We start from the raw sequence: 21,124 nt of genomic DNA on the forward strand, positions 1-21,124 counted from the left end.
CCACTTTTTTTATTTTGGACTTTTTAAAAATAGTTCCTTGTCCTCTGTACTTAATCACTAATTATGCTGTTAAAGTATCTGCATTTTTTCTACAAAAGTAGAAAGCATCAGTGTAAATGTCAGGAGAATATTCCCCTGGTTTTAACATCACCTAGCAAATGGTGACCAGCTTTCAAAACCACAGATCAAATTAAACCCATGTGTTATAGTCAGAGCCTGGAAAAGTTAATTTTTCTAGATTACTATTACCAGAACCCAGCCAAACAGTTGCCATCCTTCATGATCAAGGACTTGTTCAAAAAGTAACTTTTAAAAGGTCTGATTATATTCATATGTGGCACTTTTCATCTGGAAAACAGCTGGAAAAAACCTGTTTTTCTCAGATGAGAATAGCCACAGGCAAACCTTAGCTAAGTCTAATACCAACTACTGTAGTGACTAAATGATATTATCACTATCCAAATCATAGTGTGTACAGTTTTCCTACTTTTTTTGTAGTCCGATATGAAAAAAGTAATATTCAAGTTGCTTTCAGAAAGAGTTCTGCTGTTATTTCATTTCTTGTGGTGGCATGAGATAGATTCAGAAGGTGAGGTGACACTGTGTTGCTAGTAAATATGGCCTCCTTAAGATGTGACACACATTGAGCTTGTGCAATCACAGCTCTGTTATAGCAGACCCATATGTGGCATGTTTTGTATTCTTATGGTAAAGATTATGCAGCAGGGTTATTTCATAGAGAAATTGATGGAATCCATAGGTTATAGTGGCTCTTACCAGTATAGTCTGGTTCTTCTTTTTAGGTTAGACATTTAGCTAGTTGTTAGACTCTATCCATAATCAAATGGAGAAAGCTCGCAAATGTCTGTTTCTCTTCCATACTAATAAATACTCCCTTTTTTCCATACTGGAGGGAAGTGGGATTAGAAAAATAAACCAAGCAATTTCACATCCTAGACCTAAATCCTCCATGTTTCTTTTGGTTTACGAAGTGATCCGGTATGACAGAAACAAAATGGCTGAAGAGTCCCAGGCATATTTTAGTTTGAAATTAGTTGATGGCCAACAGCACTGTAATCAAGTAGAACTACACTGTTTAATATATTGGGCAACAGGTAGGGTGTGTGTGCATGTGGGTGTGTAGACACTCACACATGCATAATTTGCCTTATCTGTCTACCTGTCTGTCTGTCAAATATAAATTCTCATAAAACAGTGCAAGCACCATTTTAGAATTTTCTCCCATGTTTGAGAGGAGATGAGAGATGGCTTTTGTAAATGACCTACCTACATATATCAGTAAAAACAAGGCCAGTGTACTTATTGCTTCAGAAATGTTGTCATTTTTCTCAGCTGAAATATATTAAAATATAATTGATCATTTTCTGTGTGTCATACTCAATTTTCTGCCTACTATTTCTTTATTTGGATAGATTTTGTGAATTTCCTGTTTGCCTGTTGTAGAAATATTAGTATTTTAATTTATAATAATAATTGTTGGCTGTATCGTTCAGGAGAGTTAATATATTTTATGTGCTCCATCTAAACATTATTTCTTCTGCTAAGGGTTTATGATATCACATCAATTTGAGTAGCTTTGCCAAATAATCTAATAAGTGTCCCTGATGTAACAGTCCCTGTTTATTGTACTATAGTTATCTTCAAGTGTGCATAGTAATGCAAAAACTAAAAGGAAAGCCTCTCACTCACCATCAGATTCCACCAACACATCTTAGAACCACAGAGTTGGAAGGAATTTGTTGATTTAATCCAGCCTCCAAACTCAGGGCTGGACCTGCCATTGAGGACAAATCTGTGACAGGTACTGTATGGTAGCTATTCTGCCTTCTCTAGTGAAGGAGAGCCTACCAAGTTCTGAGACTGTCTTTTTCGCTGTTGAAGAGCTCTTAATATTTGCAAGTTTATTTTATTATACTAACGTTTAGTGTTGTTGTTATCTTTATGAGCCATCAATTGGCTTTAACCTACAATGACGCAATTAATGAGATACCTCTAAGAGAATCTGTTATTGATAGCCCTGTTCAGGTCTTGCAAACTGTGGCTTTGAATTTCTGCTTTTCATACTGCTTTCACCTTTGCTGACCAATAATGTGTTTTACACTGAATTATGTCCTCCAACGATATGTCCAAAGTACTACAGTCAATATTTTGTTACGTTCTCATAATGGTTAGGTCGATAGCATGTCTGCAATTTCTGCCCATTGGTTTCTAACTGGCGATAACAGGTGTTTTACTTTAGCAGATATCCAAGTTTGCCATAAACCAGGGATCTGAAATGAGTGCTAGTAAGGGATCTTTCCTAAAACAAATATTACCTTCAGAGGAAGAATCTCAGGCTTGCAGCAGAAGAAAGAACTTAATTTCCTTCACATGATCCCAATAACCATTTACCTACCTACCCATGATTCTGTTTGCCCTTCTTAAAACTTACAGTTTAAATACAAAAGCATTTATTCTTAGTTTAACTGAAAGAGTTCACAAGAAGTAACACCTTTTCAACTGAGCTGAGAGCAGACACACTTGAAAAGAATCTAGTTTGAATTTCTGGGAAAGGATTAGAGTTTCTAGCTATAGATAAAAGGAACTGGGTGGTGTGCAACCTTGGAATGAGGGAAAATGAGTTCCTGAGAATGTATTATAATATTTTTCATTGTTTATAATACTCTTTTGTTTAGTTAATTTTCCTGGACAAAGTATCAAACAGAAAACTGTCCCTATCCAGGGTGGATGTTGTTTGGACATGCACAGTTTCATAATAGAGAAAGTGGTAATTAGATGCCATGGCATTGATTGGAGAAACATCTCAGTCCAAGAACAACCTACCATAGTTACATTGTCATGAAAGTCAATTTTGACTTATGGCAGTCCTATTTTCTTGGGAAGATTTATTCAAGGGACGGTGGCCATTCACGTCTTAAGTTGATGAAATATGATTTATCCAAGAAAGACTTGCCTGCCCCGTGGAAAGCAGTGGGTCTTCATGCTTAAACAGGATTCAGATCTTAGTCTCCCAGATACCTAGTCCAACAAATTGCTACGTCATGATGGCTCTTGTAACAACATTTTTAGGCTATATAAATGCATTGTTTCTATTTTTAAAAAGCAGAGGCTGGATAACCATCTGTCAGGGGTATTTTGATTGTGAGTTCCTGCATGGCAGGGGGTTGGACTGAATGGCTCTTGTACTCTCTTCCAACTCTACGATTCTATGGCCTGTTACAGACTGCCAAAATAAAGCTGCTTCGGGTCTCTTTGGAGGTATGCTTATTTAAATGATGCATGGGTCCTAAGAATCCAGAAGCTGCACCAAAAGCTGCACTCCAGTGCTTAGGAATGGAGTGTGGCTTTGGTGCGACCTCCAGACTCTTAGGACCCATGCATCATTTAAATAGCATACCTCCAAAGAGATCCGAAGCAGCTTTATTTTGGCAGTCTGTAACAGGCCAATGAAATCTTTGCTAGATGGTGTGGACCTAAAGGTGATGTTAGAGCCTATGTTTCCATTGTTCATTGTCAAGTCACCTCGGGCTGATGAAAGTTAGAGTCCAGTTCATCCGGACACAGCTGCCCCCTGCCCCCGTGTGCTCATCAGGATTAATGCAGTGAAAGTGTTCACTGCATGAGCAATAAATATGCTAGTAACAGTGAGGAAGAGGAGGAGTCTTAAGGGTGGATTTGTTTTAGCTGTTTTTATTATTATTACTTTTTCCCAAAGTGTAGTAACATAAACACTCCTTGTTTGATATGAAATTTTTTCATCTGGTTATGATTTGTTTGTATGCAAAACAGTCTTCAGATCTGGTAGAATGCACTATTTAAACTTTTGTAACCTTTCTGTAGTCTTTTGTTCAGTTTTGTTTGGAAAGATTGAGAACTGTGCAAAACTGAGAAAGCTACAGCCTCAGGATTTTGTCTTTAAATAAAATAAAAATACTAAATAAAGCTACAGCAGGGAGAAAAGGCTTCCAGCATCTTTGACCATAATTTATGAAGTCTCTCATAAAAAGCAAGTCTTTTTAATACTTATTATTTTAATCAGTACCAAGCTTATACAAACACTTAGGCTCTGTCTGCACTAGCCATACATAGGTCCAGGGCCAGTCTGAAACATTATGCTTTGGAACTGGCCCCACATCTACCACGATGGCAGTTGCATGCACCAGGATGCACTCAATACGGCAGTGCACCATTGTTCGCACAGGCCAGCCAGGCCGACACCATATTGGCAGGGCTGGCCCATCCTACGGAGCCTCAGTTGCCACAAGTCGTGTATATCTGTAATAGCTCTATAGACAGACTGCCAAGTGTACCACAGCTTCTGTGTGAGTGGGCTTGTTTGTGCAACCAATGAGGAGAAAAGACAGAAGGACACCCCAGTGAAATGGCAGGAACCTCAACCCCCACCATGTGATTATGTTGTCACTCTGCAGACTCTCATCATTGGTTGCATGGGTACGCTCACACTCCAAAGAAGCTACTGCATGCTGGACAGCCTATCCATGGAGCTCCTGCAGGAAGAAGAGTAGTGGCCATGGCTCTGGGGATAGGCCACCCCCTTTCCCTGTGCTGCTTTGTATGGGGAAGGGGAATGGTGTGACACCTGGTGTGCTGACCCAACCTTATTTTAGATGCAGAAGGAATGAGTAGAAGATATAGTTGGATTTATTTGTAGATTGTACAGGATTCCTGACTCCCTCTCTTCCTAGCAGCAGTTGTGATCAGGAGCGTATTTTATAGAAAAGGACACAACTCCATTCAATTCTGGTCCTTGAAACAAATTCCTAGGATCAAAATGCTTTTTTTGTTAGGGTATGTCTTTTGCACCAGGGTCTGTATGGGGATCATGGCTTAGTGCCAAGTGAAATGGATGCTTAATTGTTTTGATCTCCACCTGCCAATATGTAAAAAATAAAAGTGGCTAGAAAACAGTTGTTAAGGGATTTGAGAAATGACTGCTTGTAGAATCAATTTTATGAACGGCTGAACTTGAGACAAACACAAACCAGTGGATTCAAATGAGATGACAAGAAATTCCACTAAAAATTTGGAAGAACTTCTTGCCTGTAAGAGCCACTTGACAGTGCAATAGAATGCCTTGGAGCAGTGGCATCATTAGGAGGGGTGCAGTCCACACCAGGTAACATCTCAAAAGAGGGGTTACACCTGGTTGGGTTCTCCTCTTGCTGCATAGGGAGAGTGTGCCCATCTCAGCTTTACCATGGTGGTGGCTCCCCCCATCCCACGAGGAAGCTGCTGCCACAAAAGAAAAGGGGGAGCACACTCCTCCAGGCTTCATTGTGATGGCAGCTCCACAGCAAAGAATAAGAGGCGAGCATGCCCTTCCCAGCTTTGCCACAGCAGCAATTGCTCCCTGCTCAGGAGGGGGGTGAAAGAGAAAGGGTGAGCACACCTTTTGTTTTTCACCACCCCTGGTTCTACTTCTCAACCCAACTACCCGCTTTGTGATGAAGCACACTCAGTTTTAATGGAGCTGTTTGGGAAATTCACTCTGACCTGTTCTTTCTGCTTCTGTAATTTCTAGGGTTTCCCTGAATATGCTGATTTTATTTATTTATTTATTTCCCTCTTTTCTCCTGATGTAGGGAGTCAAAGCAGCTAACAACAAATTTAAAACAGAACAAATTAAAAGCATTACAAAAGTATTTTAAAAGTGTAAATATAAAATTTAAAAAACAATTAAACAAATTGAAAAGTTAAAAGCAATGTCCATTAAAAATATCAAAGTGTATCAAAAACTATATACAATTCAGCTTCTGAATTGCACAGCATTTAAAAGCCAAACCCTCATCGGTTTGTAAGACCTTATGACTCAAAAGTATTTTTATCTGCTGCCAGAGAGCAGGGATGGAGCCATCCTGCCCTCGAGAGCCTGGGAGTATTCACTGAGAAGGGTCTCTCCCCAGTTCCCACCATATAAGCTTGAGATGGTGGTGGTGGGGCAGAGAGAAAGGCCTTGCTGGATGATCTTAGCACTCTAATGGACTCATAAAGGGAGATAATCTCCTTCGGATAACATGGGCCCAAGCTGTACAGTACTGTATTTTATAGGTCAAAACCAGCACTTTGCATTGTTCCTAGAAATGGGCCAGCAGCTTTTCTCCTGGTTTGCAATAGCCATCTTTTGGTCATAGACCTATAGCACTTACTACCAGAGTTTGCTGTTTATGGTAATGTTAAACTCTAATATAACTGATGATAATCACAGGCCAAGGTCTTTAACTTTGGCAAGATACTTGGTTGTTTAAATTTTTGTTTTTCTCATGAGCAACATGTTCTGCAATAATCAAATATTTAGTATGTGTGTTACATCTGGGAATAGATACTACTTCCAGCCTGCCATGGGAAAATTACTTGTATCTTTTTTTACCAAGTAGTCTTTTATCTGCTGTAATCAAATGGGCATGTTTACATATATATAGTGGATCCACTGTATCAGTGGGCTAGCCATCTGCAGAATTGAGTGTCCAGAAATTTGCCCAACCCATAATTGTCAATGGCGGTATGCCCACGCAGCTGTACCGATATGGCTATGCATACTTGCCACCCATTCACTATAATGGGACTTGAACATTGTTTTTTTTCTCATCTGTGAGGAGGCAGAACTGGATGAATATCCCCCACAGATTGAAAGGTTACAATATACAAGTCAAAGGCTTTATTTAGTGTCAGCAGTTTTCCAGAATGAGATGTTTTATCTCCTACTTAAGAAAAGTACAGGTTACCAATCTAGGTAGTCACAGTCTGCTAAAAATTACAACAATTTCCCAAGAGCTTATTTTGAAACTGAAGCCCTTTTTAAAATATGTTATGAGAAATAAAATGGAGATGTGAGATCCCATAAAGTTTTTATATGCAGTTTACCCAAATTGCTTTGTGTCAAGTTCTTCTCTGCCACAAGTGTTGCAGGTGGCTTTATCTTTCAGATACCCAGACATATTTTGAACAAGACAATGGAAATGTGCAGATTTCAATAATATACTTAAAAAATGTATGTTTTGAAAGTTATGGTTGACAGTTGGATATTTTGAAAGAAGAATACACCTCTGATAAGAAGTAGAAACAATGGAATTTAAAGAACATGTTGCTTAAAGTTTTCAGTGGCAACAAAACTGTACGTCTTCCTTAAAAGAGAAGTTAGGATCTGGTGAACAAGTGACCTTTTGTGTGAGGAGTAATGAATTCATGAGTTTCTTGCTTAGCCAAATTTCCCAGTAGTTCATTTAAACATCTTATTTTTATATAAAAATTGGGGAAACTAAGTGAAATTTATTGGCTGAAACTCTTGGCATTTCCTGTTATCTTTTATTTATGCCACATGGAATATTATTTGAGCAGTCAACATGCCATAGAATGGTCAATGCCTCTCTACATTCTCATGTTTACCAGTTCATAACACTGAGACCTCTCACTTTAATTCCTGAAGGAATAATTTTGACCCATGATAGTGATAAAGAATAGCTTTCTTGTGCTACAGATTAGTGTGGTTTCACATTGTGCTTGTAGATCACATCCTAAACCTCTTAATAAATATTACTCCTAAAAGATACTGTAGAGAGAGGAGTGTATTCACTATCTTCAACTCTTCTCTAAAACTTGATTGACATGGTGATTAATATTTAAATAAGAACATGCAAATTAATAGTGATAACTCTATTTGTAATACTATAATACTAGGTAATATATTGTAACTCTATGTAGTTCTTGGATGAGAGGTTGGAGTCAATGGTCCCAGGAATGTTTTTCCTAACTCTTCTTCCCAACTAAGCCACTTCTCATAAGACATGGTTTCCAGACTTTTAACCATTTGAGTCATTCTCCTCTAGTTATGTTCCAGCTTGTCAATATCCTGCTTGAATTGTGGTGCCCAGAACTGGATACACATTTGTAAAAGTAACGATGGCGCTTTACAGAGCGCCCCAAAAGGGTGCTCTGCCGGCGCTGGTGGTTGCTGCGTCAGGGAACCGCAGCAGACAAACCACACGATTCCTGGACGCAGCAAAAAGAACCCACAAAAAGCAGGTTCTTTTTGTGGTGCAGAAATGATGCCACAAGGCGCCAGTGGCGCACTCATGGCGTCATTTCCACCGCGTGATGTGTGGACGCTAAGCGTCCGCGACGTCAAGATGGCAGTGCCCATGTGTATAGGGTGCCACCATTTTGTACTTCACGTACTAGGGGTCATGTACTAGGGACTACTTCACGTACTAGGGTTAGGGCATCCGGAAGGGACGCCCTTTCATAACCCTAGTACATGCCGAGCACATGCTTTCCGCCCGTGCGGAACGGGCCCAAAAAAACAATTTAAAAAGATATAATTAAAAAGGGGTGACATTGTTTAATATAATTTAATTCATTGTTGAGAAAGTGAACAAATAACTTACTGCTTATAACTAGTAACTCACAAGCTCTGACTGAAATTGTATCCCTGATTACCAAGGGCACCCACATTTTTTGCTGTGGTCCCCAGTAATCACTTGGGCGTTCAGAACAGCAGGTAGACCAAAGGGCAGATCTGGACAAGGGGCAAGGAATCAGGGCTGAAAAATCCCAAGGTCAGATAGACTTTATTATGTTTCTTGCTGCTAAGAAAACTATGACCAGTCCTGGCGAAAAAATTACTTGTGCAGACACAGTTCATAATTGATCAGTAATACGATGCTGCTCTGCAATGCAAATCATCATCCTGCCACGTTTAAGTTATGGGAGGCTTCAAGATGTTATATTCATTTTTTAGAGTAACTTTACAGACGGTCAGCAGTTCTGGATAATCTGTGTCACTGTATTTGCCAATTTGAAATTTTATGAAATTTAATTAATACATATTGCCAGAATTGTCATTCTTCAGGGTTCAGTTCTCCCAAAGGAAATAGTTGACTCTGGAGTTAAATTCTTGAGTAGGAGGAATGGATGCTTCTTTCTTTAATGCACAGGCATAAACATTAAGTTGCCAGGTAGTACTCAACTTACAGTTTAATGTGTTAGCAAAAGTTTTGTTGAATTGTTAATAAATTGTACTATGTTTTTCTACTTTTAGCTTAAAAGCGCAAATACTTTTCAGCTTTTAAAGATAGGTTGCTGCATAGGTAATTGATTACAGTATTCAGCAGATGCTACGTAGCTTAAAACAATATTAAATTGTGCTGACAGTAATTAAGCAGCAATCCTTAATATAAGAAGATAAGGGTAATACAAATCCAGAAGAGGGTGACCAAAATGGTGAAGATCTGGAAACCAATGTCCTGTGTGGAACGACTTGGGGAGATGGGTATGTTTACCCTGTGGAAGATAAAGTTAAGAGGTGACATGATAACCATATTTAAATATTTGAAGGCATATCATACTGAGGATGAGGATGGAGCAAGCTTGTTTTCTGCTGCTCCAGATACTAGGACATGGGGCAATAGATTCAAGCTTTAGGAAAAGGGATTCCATCTAAATATTAGGAAGAACTTCCTGACAGTGAGAGCTGTCCGACAGTGGAACACTATCCTTTGGAGTGTGTTGGAGTCTCCTTTGGAGGTTTTCAAAGAGGCTGGATGGCAATCTGTCAGGAATGCTTTGATTATGTATCTTGCATGGCAGGGAGTTGGACTGGATGGCCCTTGTGGTTTCTTCTAATTCTGTGATTTTATGAAATATGCTCCTGTTTTCATCTTTGAGACTTTAGAAGGTCTATTATACTTACACAGCAAAGAAAACATCTTTGGGGCACCAACTTGTAGACTAGAGGCCATTTCATCAGATGTAAGAAGTGATATCCTCATTTAGAAGAATAAATATACATACCTGTGATCTTTTTGTTTTATAATGTCTGCATTCTTAAGGCAACTTGTTCTGATCCACTGTTAGTCATGATGCAGCTTTCATCTAATTCTTTTTATTCTACATAAAGATTGTTGTTGTTTTTTTAATTTCTAGATGGACAAAAGAGGAAGAAATCATTACGGAAGAAACTGGATTCCCTTGGAAAGGAAAAAAACAAAGATAAAGGTACAGTAAAACATATGTTTCTGTATAAACTGAGTACAAAATATGTTACAAAATACAACCATAATTAAAATACATATAGCATACAATGTATTATTATACAAAGCCTATTTATTTACTTATATTAGTTTACAGATGAATAAGATTTTTTTTTAAAAAAATCTCAGTTTTGGAATGTATTTCATCTTTCTATTCACTGAGCAAGTGAAGTCTGCTAAAATTACAATGAAAAATGTTTGGAAGGGGTGTGTGTGTGTTTTGTATATATGTGTTTGTTTTGAGGGTTTTGTTTTGTTTTGATAGATGGCTAAAGTCCTCTTTGTTACAATATGAATCTAGTGCTGGCTGGGACCACTAGTATAGTTTGGCATTTAAAGTCCGCTGGAGAGTTTTTAAATTGAAAGAATGAAGTATCAAAACAGAGAGTGTCATTCAGCACTGGCAAAAGTCTAAATAATGTCCCAATCAAAGAGTATCTTCTTGCCCTTCATTTTTTTTCATCATTTGAATTCATAATTTTGCCTGACATTTTTTTACATTTACATGTCACAACTTTGATTCTTTGATTCTTGATTTGCCATTCCCATTCACACTAAGGATTAGTGTTCCATTCACTAGCGTCCCAATCCAAATAAGGACAGTCTCACAGTGTTAACCAGCTATCCCTCCTTTTCCAGTCCTAGTGGGGACGTCACCTTCATTGACAGCCACTCTGTGTGTGTGTGTGTGTGTGTTTCCTTGCATATCCTTCCATCAACTGTTCCTTCTTGAAGACTACTGGGGCAGAGGTGTCAAGCAAGGGAGGTAATGGCAACCTCTCATAGCAGCCAGAGTGTTCCCCTTTCTCTGGCCCGGAGTTTCTCATCAGATCACCAGTATGCAGAGGCTATATAACAAAATGCTTTTTCATGGGTCATGAAAATGCAAGTGTACAAGCTTTGATGACATAAATTATTTGTATTTGCCACAGTCTATTTGATACATTATTTTTATTTATATATTCCTACATGGCCTTCCAAAGAGACCCCAAGGCAATTAATAATAAATTGATAAGTGCAAGAACATTAAGGACACAAAAGTTTTACAAGTCAACACTATAACATTCTGAAGACAAATGGCACAGTCAGCAAAGTAGTTCCCTTGGACAGATAAAGGATCCATTGAAATATCTATGTCTTTCTTCTCACCTGTTAGCATATACTGGCAGTCCGTATTATATTTAAAATCTGCCTTGAAGTTGAATACATGCAGTACACAGGCAACAGGGCCAGTGTGGTGTAGTGGTTTGAGCACTGGACCAGGACTCTGGAGTTTGAATACCCATTGGCCGTGGAAATCCACTGGGTGACCTTGCACAAGTCACATTCTTTCAGCTTCAGAGGGAGGCAAAGACAAGTCACCTCTGAACAGATTTCACCAAGAACACCTCATGATAGGTTTGCCTTAGTTGGAAACTATTTGAAGGCACACAGCAATAAAGTGCACAGCCAGCTTGGGCCTGGTCCAGAATTTGGCTCTTCTTATGCCCTCAGAATCCACCACCAGCTTAAACCTCTCTTGGCTAAATTCCTTTTATCTTGATAACCAATACCAGAGTGGCTGGTGGAGAAAACAAGCTCTTGGTTAAACTGCTAGTGCGTGGTTTGTGAGTGTGCTGTATGTGAAGAAGATTGAAAAACTAATTGCCTTCTAAGCAAGTTTATGCCCTCATTTTTCTTTGTGGGGTCTCTCCTTTGTGCATTATGCCCAGCCACTTAAATAAACCTCTCAGCATTATTCCTCTCTGTGAGGATCTGAGCACACTGTAGTGACTTGATTCATGGTCAGCCCACGCTGTCCCAAACAACATTCATAGTCGAGCCCCCCCTCCCCCAATTCCTTCGCCTTTATGCTTGACAGTGAGCTAAAAAATGTTCTCTTCACTGCTCGCACAATTGTGCTTTTAACAAGCATTTCAGAAGTTTATTTTATAAAGTGAATGCTTTCCATTGCCAGGCAACTTGTCCAAAACAAACATTCTGCTCTGTGCAGCACAGCACATGTAGGCGTCCTTGCACAGATGTGTCGTGAGCATTCTCACAGCAGCTTTTTCCTGATTCTGCTTGCCTGCAAGCACTGCTTAGCAGCTGTCTTGTTTTATGTTAAGCCACTGGTTTAATTCTTGGGGAGTAGTAAGGATGCAATATCAAACTTCAAAGGCAATTTACCCAGATAATCAGTAATGTTAGTATAGACCTTACTTTAATTTCTTCACATGGCTGAAGTGAACCCGAAGGAGTATAACTCAAAGAGCTCCTAGGAGAATGTACGAGTCTTGGCTGACCATTCAATGTATTCTGAGGTAAGAGTGATCACAAACAGTGACAAAGTGATATCTCTGGTGAGCAGAAAGACAGAATAAAGAAGGAGAAAGTTGCAAGATTTCAAAAATACGTTATATTAGTCCTTCTATGACATGATTTTTATGCAGGTAAACAGCCACGAGCTCATTAATTCTTCTCCTTTGTTAAGCAATGGGTTTCATTAAACGGCTATGTTAGCTTAGGTCTAAAAACAGACTACAGAAATAATCCAGTTTGAGACCACTTACTTAACTGCCTAAGGAATTCCCAGAACTGTAGTTTTGTGAGACTTTTAGCCTTCTCTATCAGAGAGCTAAGGTACCACAATAACTACAATTCCCAGGATTCCCTAGCACTGAGCCAGGGCAATTAAAGCGGTCTCAAATTGGATTGCTTCTGCAATGTGTTTTTGGATCTTAGAGAAATTAGTTGTTTTACCACAGGATAGGAATATTGTGATATTTCAACACAAGCCTGTGCTGCTGACTATCTCAAGCTTTTCACAGGTCACACTGAGTTTCTTTTGGGAATTTGAGATTTCACTCCCCTTGCTCACCAGAGATATCACTTTGCCACTGTTTGTGATCACTCTTACCTCAGGATATATTGAATAGTGAGCCAAGAGTCGTACATTCTCCTAGGAGCTCTTGAGTTATACCCCTTTTGTTTCACTTCAGCCATGTGAAGAAATTAAAGTAAGGTCCATATTAACATAACTGATTGTCTGGGTAAATTGCCTTTGAAGTTTGATATTCAACAGTGATTTGTCCTTAGTAGACTAGTGTTACCTTTTAGGGAAATGAGTCTATCCTCTTCTAATTACATTACACTCGTTACTTTGCTGTAAAATGGCTTCCTATAACAAGAACTTTCTACAATAATGCCCCATATCTGAAGAGGGAATATGTTTGTTTCCTTTTCCTTGTGAGTGTCAGTAGGAGAAAGCTGCTGTTAGAAAGCATTGGAGGAAACATTATTGGGGTACATATGAGGAATCTAAATATTAATCTGATGAAACTATATTATCTTCATAGGAGAAAACAAAAATTTCAATGTGGCCTGAAAAGGGGAGCCCAGGACTTTGTGACAAAACAGCCACCAGATTAATTTTTCCCCTCTTCTCATGCTCTACTAGAAATTGTGCTAATTAAAACATTTGTGGAGAGAAAAGGCAATTGAGAATGTTTTTTCCTAAGGTTTTCCTATCCCACTTTAGTCTTAATAAACTAGTCATTTACATGCTCCATTGTAGTATCTAGTTTATGCAACCACCATACAGTGAGATGTCAGGAGGAAGGAACCTTGTCAATAAAAAGATCTACTTGGAGGGTTCATGGCCAGAGTGTAATGATTGCCATTTTTATCACTTGTGGAGGATAAGGTCAAGAAAGATTTGAGTATGCAAAATGATGGAACTAAATTGTTAGTTCAAACTAATGCTGCAAGACTGAACAGAAATATATAGTGTTTGCATTTTCTCAAAGCCAAATGATGTAGTTGATTGTTGCCATCAAGAAAGCTGCTGTTCTGTGGTGCTAAATTTTAACCTTAGTTTTTATTTCCTAAGCACTGCTTAATTGAAGGTGGAATCCTTAAATCTAAATAACTTTTAAATTTATAACTTTGCATAACTCAATTCAAAAGGACCAGGAAACTTTTTCACATGTGGACAAACCTATAAATTCAAGCTAAGACAAAGCCCATTACTGCAACTTCTTGTATATCCTTCCCTCCTTTCCTTCCTTAAATTTGAGGCGTGCTTATGCACAAAATTAATCATTTCTCTTGTATAAACTCATAGAGGAATAGGTGTTTAGAGAAAAAACAGTCTCAATTTTCATATGAATAAGTGGTTCTCAGGCTATCTGTTCAGTTGGCAGAAAATTCAAGTTCACCTGAAATTAATTTTTCTGGAGACTTACCCAAGATGACTTGATTTTAAAATTTACTATTCTTTCTTTGTATGTGCTTAAATCAGAGACAGTAATTGTTCCTAGAAAGGATTGCTCTACACATACTTTATCCATGAAGTGGTTGGAACCAACACCCATTTTCCCTGGGGAAAAAATGGTACAGTAAAGTATTATCCTTGAACTCTGTCACTAGATAATAAAATAGTGGAGGGCTTGTTAGTAGTGTGGTAAAAGTTAATTGAAGGCAGATGACGCTTATTACATTATAATTATTTTACTCTACTTTGAATGGGGAATACAAATAAATCCCTGGATTGTCACTTCAGCAGCTAAGCACTATCCAATTTGAGTATGCCATGAATCTACAATGGATCTACAGAATTGCTATTTTACTGTACCTGCTGGAGTGCTAGAGTGCCTTGCCACATTCCATTGCTGGTTGTTTCCAGGAAAAGATGTACTTTGTGAATAAATATTTGATTTTTTCATTTATTATACCCAGAAAATAGATGTTTTTCTTCCATGTTTACTTTATGCCCATTCTATGTTAATCTAAAGTACTTCTTTATATTATGTTCAACTTGTTCCAACAATAATTTCCACTGGTGATGTTAGCATGCAATTGTCTCTCCAATAGAGACAGTAGAGTCTCACAGTGAATATAAAATAGTGTGTTCTTTATATTTTCTTAGAAATGATGTTGTTTCAAGCATTATTTGTTCCATATTTGGATACTTTTTAAATTTTATGTATCTTTTATGCTCAGTAAGACAATTCTCTTATAACAGCATTGTGACTGTGTCACTTCAGCACTAACTAAAATTAAAAAATGTCTAAAACTATGTATTCACAATTGCATTAAGCAAAAGACCATTCCCTCCAAAAACTCCAAGATATTAGAATCTGGTGGCACATGAAGAGAATTACACTCATCCCTCTACATTTATGGCTTTTGCAGATTTGATTATTCATGGATTTTATTAATATATTATCTCTAGGAATATCTAGGTCCAGCACAACTCTATGGTCAACTTTCACCAGAAGTCACACTGAAAGACCTAGAGATTCCTAGAAAGAACACTTCACTAGGTATTTGTAGCTCCTTGAGCGCAATTCTGTGGTCAGTGTCTGGCAGATGTTGACCATGAAGTTGCACTGGAGGACCTAGAGGTTCCTAGAGAGGTATTCTCTCAGGTAAAAACAGTTTTACATTCATGAGGGTCCTGTGCCCCTAACCCCAGAGAATGTGGAGGGATGAGTGCACTGTGATCAAGCTGCTTGCTGAGATGTCCAAATTGAAATCATTATCTTATTAAATATTGTGGCAGTTTTGCTATTGACTTTCATCCCTAATCTTATATGGTTTCCATTTCTGCACACATAATAAATGTCTGAAACATATATTGTAAATTTTACATGTCATTCATTAGCCCAAAACAGATGGGTAAAATAAAGCGCCTTCTAGGAGTTTTGAGGGTGTGGCTTTCAAACAACACACACCCTCAAACTGAGTGGCCTAAGGCGGTCCAAACCTGGCCACAAAAGTAGCAGCAAAAAGCCATTCAAGACTGCAGCAATGCCCAGCCTTGGGACTGAGGCATCTGGTCACCATGATCCTGTAGCGACTAGGGCAGTTCCCCTCTGCATAATCCCATTGTTCACCAAGTTGCATAGGCTTTGAGATTCTGCATTCTGTTTCATTCAGTATCTTTTTTTCTTATCTGCCTCCCCCCACACCCCTCATTTTTTCATTCATAGCATATGAATATAGCATCTCCCAATGTAGTTCTTTCCAGATGAATCGGATAATAACTCTTATGCAGCTAGAGATGTTAGGAGTTGTTGTCCAGCACAATGGAGAGCACTAAGTTGGGAACAGCTGGACTCTGGTGACATTTTCCCAAGCTTTCAAGATCATATAGAAACTGAGCAAGGAGATTTACAATGAGAATAGTACTTCCTATAGTGAAATGATTTACTTAGCATTCATTGAATCTGTTTAAGTGTGGTGTCTGTTCTTGACTAAGAGTCATGAAAAAGTGAAAGGTCGTTAGCAGCCTCAATATAAAAATTCATTTTTGTTTTCCAGAGTTCATACCCCAGGCTTTTGGAATGCCTTTATCTCAAGTAATAGCTAATGATCGGGCATACAAGTTGAAGCAAGACACTCAAAAGGAAGAGCAGAGAGATGTTTCAGAATTTGTAGCCTCCCTTCTACCATTTGGGAGTAAAAGACCGAACAAGGAACTCTCAAGCAGTAACTCATCTCTTAGCTCCACCTCGGAAACTCCAAATGAATCTACTTCCACTAATACACCAGAGCCAGCTCCACGGGCCAGGAGGAGAGTAAGTTATCTATTAATTCCTTTGTGTGTACTGTCAGCATTGTGGGACATTCCCAGGCCCTGCCTTACATGCAGAAGTTGGGCTCTGGGTCTCTTGGTCTGTAATTAAATTAAAGTCAGCCCTGATTGAAATGATAAAAATTGCAATTTTAACAGTCATCCCTCTTTCCCATCTGTTCGTGGGAGAGAATTAGATGGACACAAGTTTCTTGCCAACACCTCAGGGAACACAAGGATTCTTTGGAAACTTTCCTTTTCCCCAGATTCTAGTTGATCTTTTCAAACTACTAAGGAACAAATTCCCTTCTTTAAAAAAACAAGTCTTTTTTTTTAAAGCTGTTTGTTATAGGTGGGTACACACTGATGAAATTGTTTAACATTTCACACCTACGCAGTGTTTACCCAATTATTCACTACATATTCAAAATTTAATTTAAATATATTTTGTAATTAATTTCTGGGTAGGTTTTTAAAAAAAACTTTTTACAAGTATAGTCTGAATGAAGTATACTGCATAGGTCAAAGTTCAAAAAATGAAACCAGTTGGTTTCCAAAAAGAATCTCTAGAGTAAAATGTTCAAAATCTACAGCTGGGCAGTGTCATTATGAACAACCAAAGTAAGCAATACTCTTACTAAAAATCACAAACAGAAAGCAAATATTAAAAAATAGCAAGTGAACTTTCAAGATAGCCACAGTTCTGGCTTAATGTTTAAGCCACAAACTATGCATGTAAGCATCAACTCAGCTTTTTTCCTTCCCATTTCCTCCTCTTCTTCATATTTCAGTCTGTTGGAGAGTTCTTGTGAAGAACATTTGCTATTTTATGACATTCTGTTTGGTTCCCATGAAGGTGTATTTGCACATTATGCTTAGCTAAAGTTTGTGTCAACAGTAGTTTTTTGCCTAAGTCCTGAATTGTCTATCCAACATCCAAACAAACCGAGACTTGTTTAGGCCGTTTCTAATTTATGTTCCCCCCTGTATCTTGTGTGCCTTCCCAGAACTGCTGCATAAATGGAGGGGAAGGAAAAAATGTGGCAGTATCTTTAAGACTAACTGGTTTTTATTTTAGCATGTTCCTTGGTAGATATAAACCCACTTCTTTGGATGCAATATCAAGTGGTAGTAAGGCCTCAGATATAAAGGATGTTTTTACAATTGTGGGTGTGGGATAGATACATATCATGACCTTTGGCCAAATTTTCAAAGATCTGGGCGAAGTGATACAATTTTTTCTGATTTCCAAAAAGTTTTGTTTTATGTGCATTAGCAAGGACTCTTCTATTAATATATGAAGCCATTGTCTTTGTTCATACCCCTGCTAATGGATTGGAATTTGTAAGTCTGCACACAGGCTTTCCTGTGTTATGGCAACATACATAAGGTGTTCTTGTTGGCTTTCTTTGTTGTTCTTAATCTGTAAAACACAGCTATGCTCTTCTTGGTGATGAGGGATTCTTCTGCTTTGTGGTAGAATGCAACTTAACCTTGTGCTTCTCTTTGACCTTTTTTATTTCTGGGCCCAAGTCAGCAAACTAATTTCATCTTTGCAGTGTCTAGAAATCAAGAAGAGTGTATGTCTAAGGATGCTACATTTTCTATCCAGCATTCTTACCACTTCACAGAGCAGATTGACATCTTGGTGTCAGGGGGCGGGAAGAAAGGGGGTAGTAAGGGAAAGGGAAAATAACACATGCATACATTTAGCACAACTTGTTACCCAACAAGCAAAATCAACCCCTTTTCAAAAGGACTCTCATCACCCATTTAAACAGATCATCATCTTCTTAAAGGAGTTCAGTTGGGATGTTTGTACTGTGACTCCTGCATGCATCAGGTACCATTGTGAAGAATCCAGAAGCACCATTCCCAGTTCCCCTAGAACTTGGTATGTTTTTAAAATGGCACATGTTCCTACAATCCTACATTCCAAAAGATAAGAGCACTGTTATGCTTCTTCTTATATCTTACATGCCATGATTTAGCATCTTGACAAAAGTGAATTATTCTGCTTCTTTGTGCTTGACACAATCTGGGGCATGACAACCTTCACTGAAACGGGCAAATACGCAGCAAATATGGCTGCAGTAAGCACTAATCAGACTTACGACACATCTCAGGCAACTATTAGATCTGACAGGGAAGGCAGTGGTATACACAGAAAATGTCAATCACCTTGAATTGGGGCATAAGACCTAAGTTTTAAGAAAACCTTTTTGAGCAGGGCCCCTTAAGACAGAAATGCCTATTGCAAGCTTACTTTCACTACTCAGATTCTGCAATAAGAAGTGCAAATGGTGGAAATAAAGATGCAATTAACAAATTTCCCTGCAAAATAATATTAAAGTGCAATCTCCTTTACTAACTAGAAAAAAAGAGGAAAAACAAGTGTCTAACAAACTTCATAAATACTGTATTACTTAACTGTTGCTTACAACAGCATGTTGTCTAGACACGTCTAGACTCAAGAGCTGTTCATGGCTTAGAGCCTTCCTTCTCCTTAGGAGTGCATTCCCTGGCCAAATCAGAAAAACAAGACCTGTTTTGTCAGTACAGTTGGACTTTGGGGATCTTTGGCTCCATGGGTACAATTATTAAGACACCTTCTGAAATTTACCCCATATCACCCTGATTCTCTAACACTCTCTAAGCTGTGTCTTTCATTTGCAATTGATGCACAATGGAGGCTTTAAAATGACAACTAGAAAAGAAATGATATTCTTTCAGTATCCATTCCTCAAACATCCAATCAAATCTTGGACTCTAGCACTTTCCCAGAGGCCCCATTGCTGGTTTCATTCTGGTACCAGATTAAAACCTGGCTTTTAATGAAATCCTTTGGGGACCTAATGATCTCATCAGAATCTATATATATACATGGCTTTAGATGGTTTAAACTTTTCAAATTAATCAGTTTAATAGGCTTTTAGAATGTATAAATTATTTCATTATTATTTTATAGTTTAAAATCTAAAATAGCTTAAAATGACTGTTGTAAGATAGAAATTATTATATACATAGCATGATCCATAAATAATTTTTATTATCAAAATAACTATAAATTTGTTTAGTTTTCGTGTGGGTTAGCACAGCTTCCTTTCCTTATAGAACTAACTTTAAAACAGTGGTAGAAAAATCTGAGCTATTTGATACATTGACTAGACTAGACCAGATGCACATTGTTGTATTTAAAAATGATTGGGAGAAACAGTTTTCTGGCCTCCTGTTTGACTCCCATCGGCTGGGTAGTCCCACAGCATTTTTTTTTTTTTTTACCTATGGGTTATTGAACATCTAAATGTACCTACTGGGAGAGGTCATCCCAAGTTTTGGGGTGTACTGTCACCAGTATGTGTATGACAGATACAGCTTCTTGGAATTGGATGGAAATTCAGTTCCATCCAATTCCAAGAAGCTGTATCTGTACTGAACCAAAGTCTTCTGTGAGTAAACAACAACAACATATTTCTTACCTGGCTCTCCCCAGGGATTGAGGCAGGGAGCAACAACAATGAACAAATAAAAAACAATAGTTAAAATACACATCACTTTAACATGACAAATGACATATACACATATTAAAATGATCCACATTTAAAAGTCATCATTTAAAGTTCACAATTTAAAAACTATCTGAATAAGCCTGCCTGAAAAAACAGGTTAATGCTGTTCACCTGTTGAATCTCTTCCAGCAGGTTATTCCACAGTTTTTGGGGCAACTGAAGAAAAAGTCCTCTGGCTGACAATTGCCAACCTAGCCTTGGCTGACTGGAGTAAATGTCTGTCAGAGGACCTGAATGAATGGGGTGGAGGAGGTGATCCTATAGGTAACCTGGACCCAAACCATGTAGGGCCTTAATGGTAGTAACCAACACTTTGTACCATGCCCAGAAACTAACTGGCAGGATTGAATGAGGACAAAGAAATTGAAACTTAATCTAGACAGAGGTGCTCTTGGTCAATTATAAGCAGACCAGGAAATAAAGACTCTGGCTGTGCTAGACGGAGTTATACTCCCCCTGATGGATGCCTAGGTTTCAGCAGTGGCCAGGAGTGCATTTGTACAAATAAAACTAGTGCACCAACTGTGCCAATTTCCTGAGATTTCAAGTCTGTGGTGCCACATGCCTTGATTATATCCTGTTTGGACTACTGTAATGCACTCTATGTGGGGCTGCCTTTGACAATTGTTTGAAAACCTCAGCACATTCAAAATGTGGCAAACAAAATGCTGACCAGGGCCAGTTATAAGGAGAATATAACTTCCTTGTTGATACAGCTCCATTGGCTACTGGTTCATTTCTGGGCAGAATTCAAAATGCTGGTTATGAAATATAAAGGCCTACATGGCTTAGGTCCAGACTCCCCATACAAACCTGCCAGAGTCCTAAGGTCTTTAGGGGAAGGCTTTGTTTCAGTCTCATCACAGTCACAGGCTCAGCTGGTGAGGACACGAGAGAAAGCCTTGGTGGCTTCTCGCACCCTCTGGAAT

At 38.5% G+C, this 21,124-nt stretch overlaps 1 protein-coding gene across 6 annotated transcripts in view; it reads left to right on the top strand.

Moving 5' to 3' along the window:
- Positions 1-21,124, top strand: part of ARHGAP6 (Rho GTPase activating protein 6) — a 182,552-nt gene that overhangs the window by 134,381 nt on the left and 27,047 nt on the right. For all 6 annotated transcript variants that reach the window (XM_042457757.1, XM_042457756.1, XM_042457758.1 and 3 more), the window contains 2 exons: positions 9,961-10,032; positions 16,374-16,630. In XM_042457757.1, coding sequence (XP_042313691.1) covers positions 9,961-10,032; positions 16,374-16,630 — 329 coding nt within the window. The remainder of the gene's footprint in view (positions 1-9,960; positions 10,033-16,373; positions 16,631-21,124) is intronic.

The sequence above is a fragment of the Sceloporus undulatus genome, chromosome 3 (assembly GCF_019175285.1).
Source record: "Sceloporus undulatus isolate JIND9_A2432 ecotype Alabama chromosome 3, SceUnd_v1.1, whole genome shotgun sequence".
NCBI lineage: Eukaryota > Metazoa > Chordata > Lepidosauria > Squamata > Phrynosomatidae > Sceloporus > Sceloporus undulatus.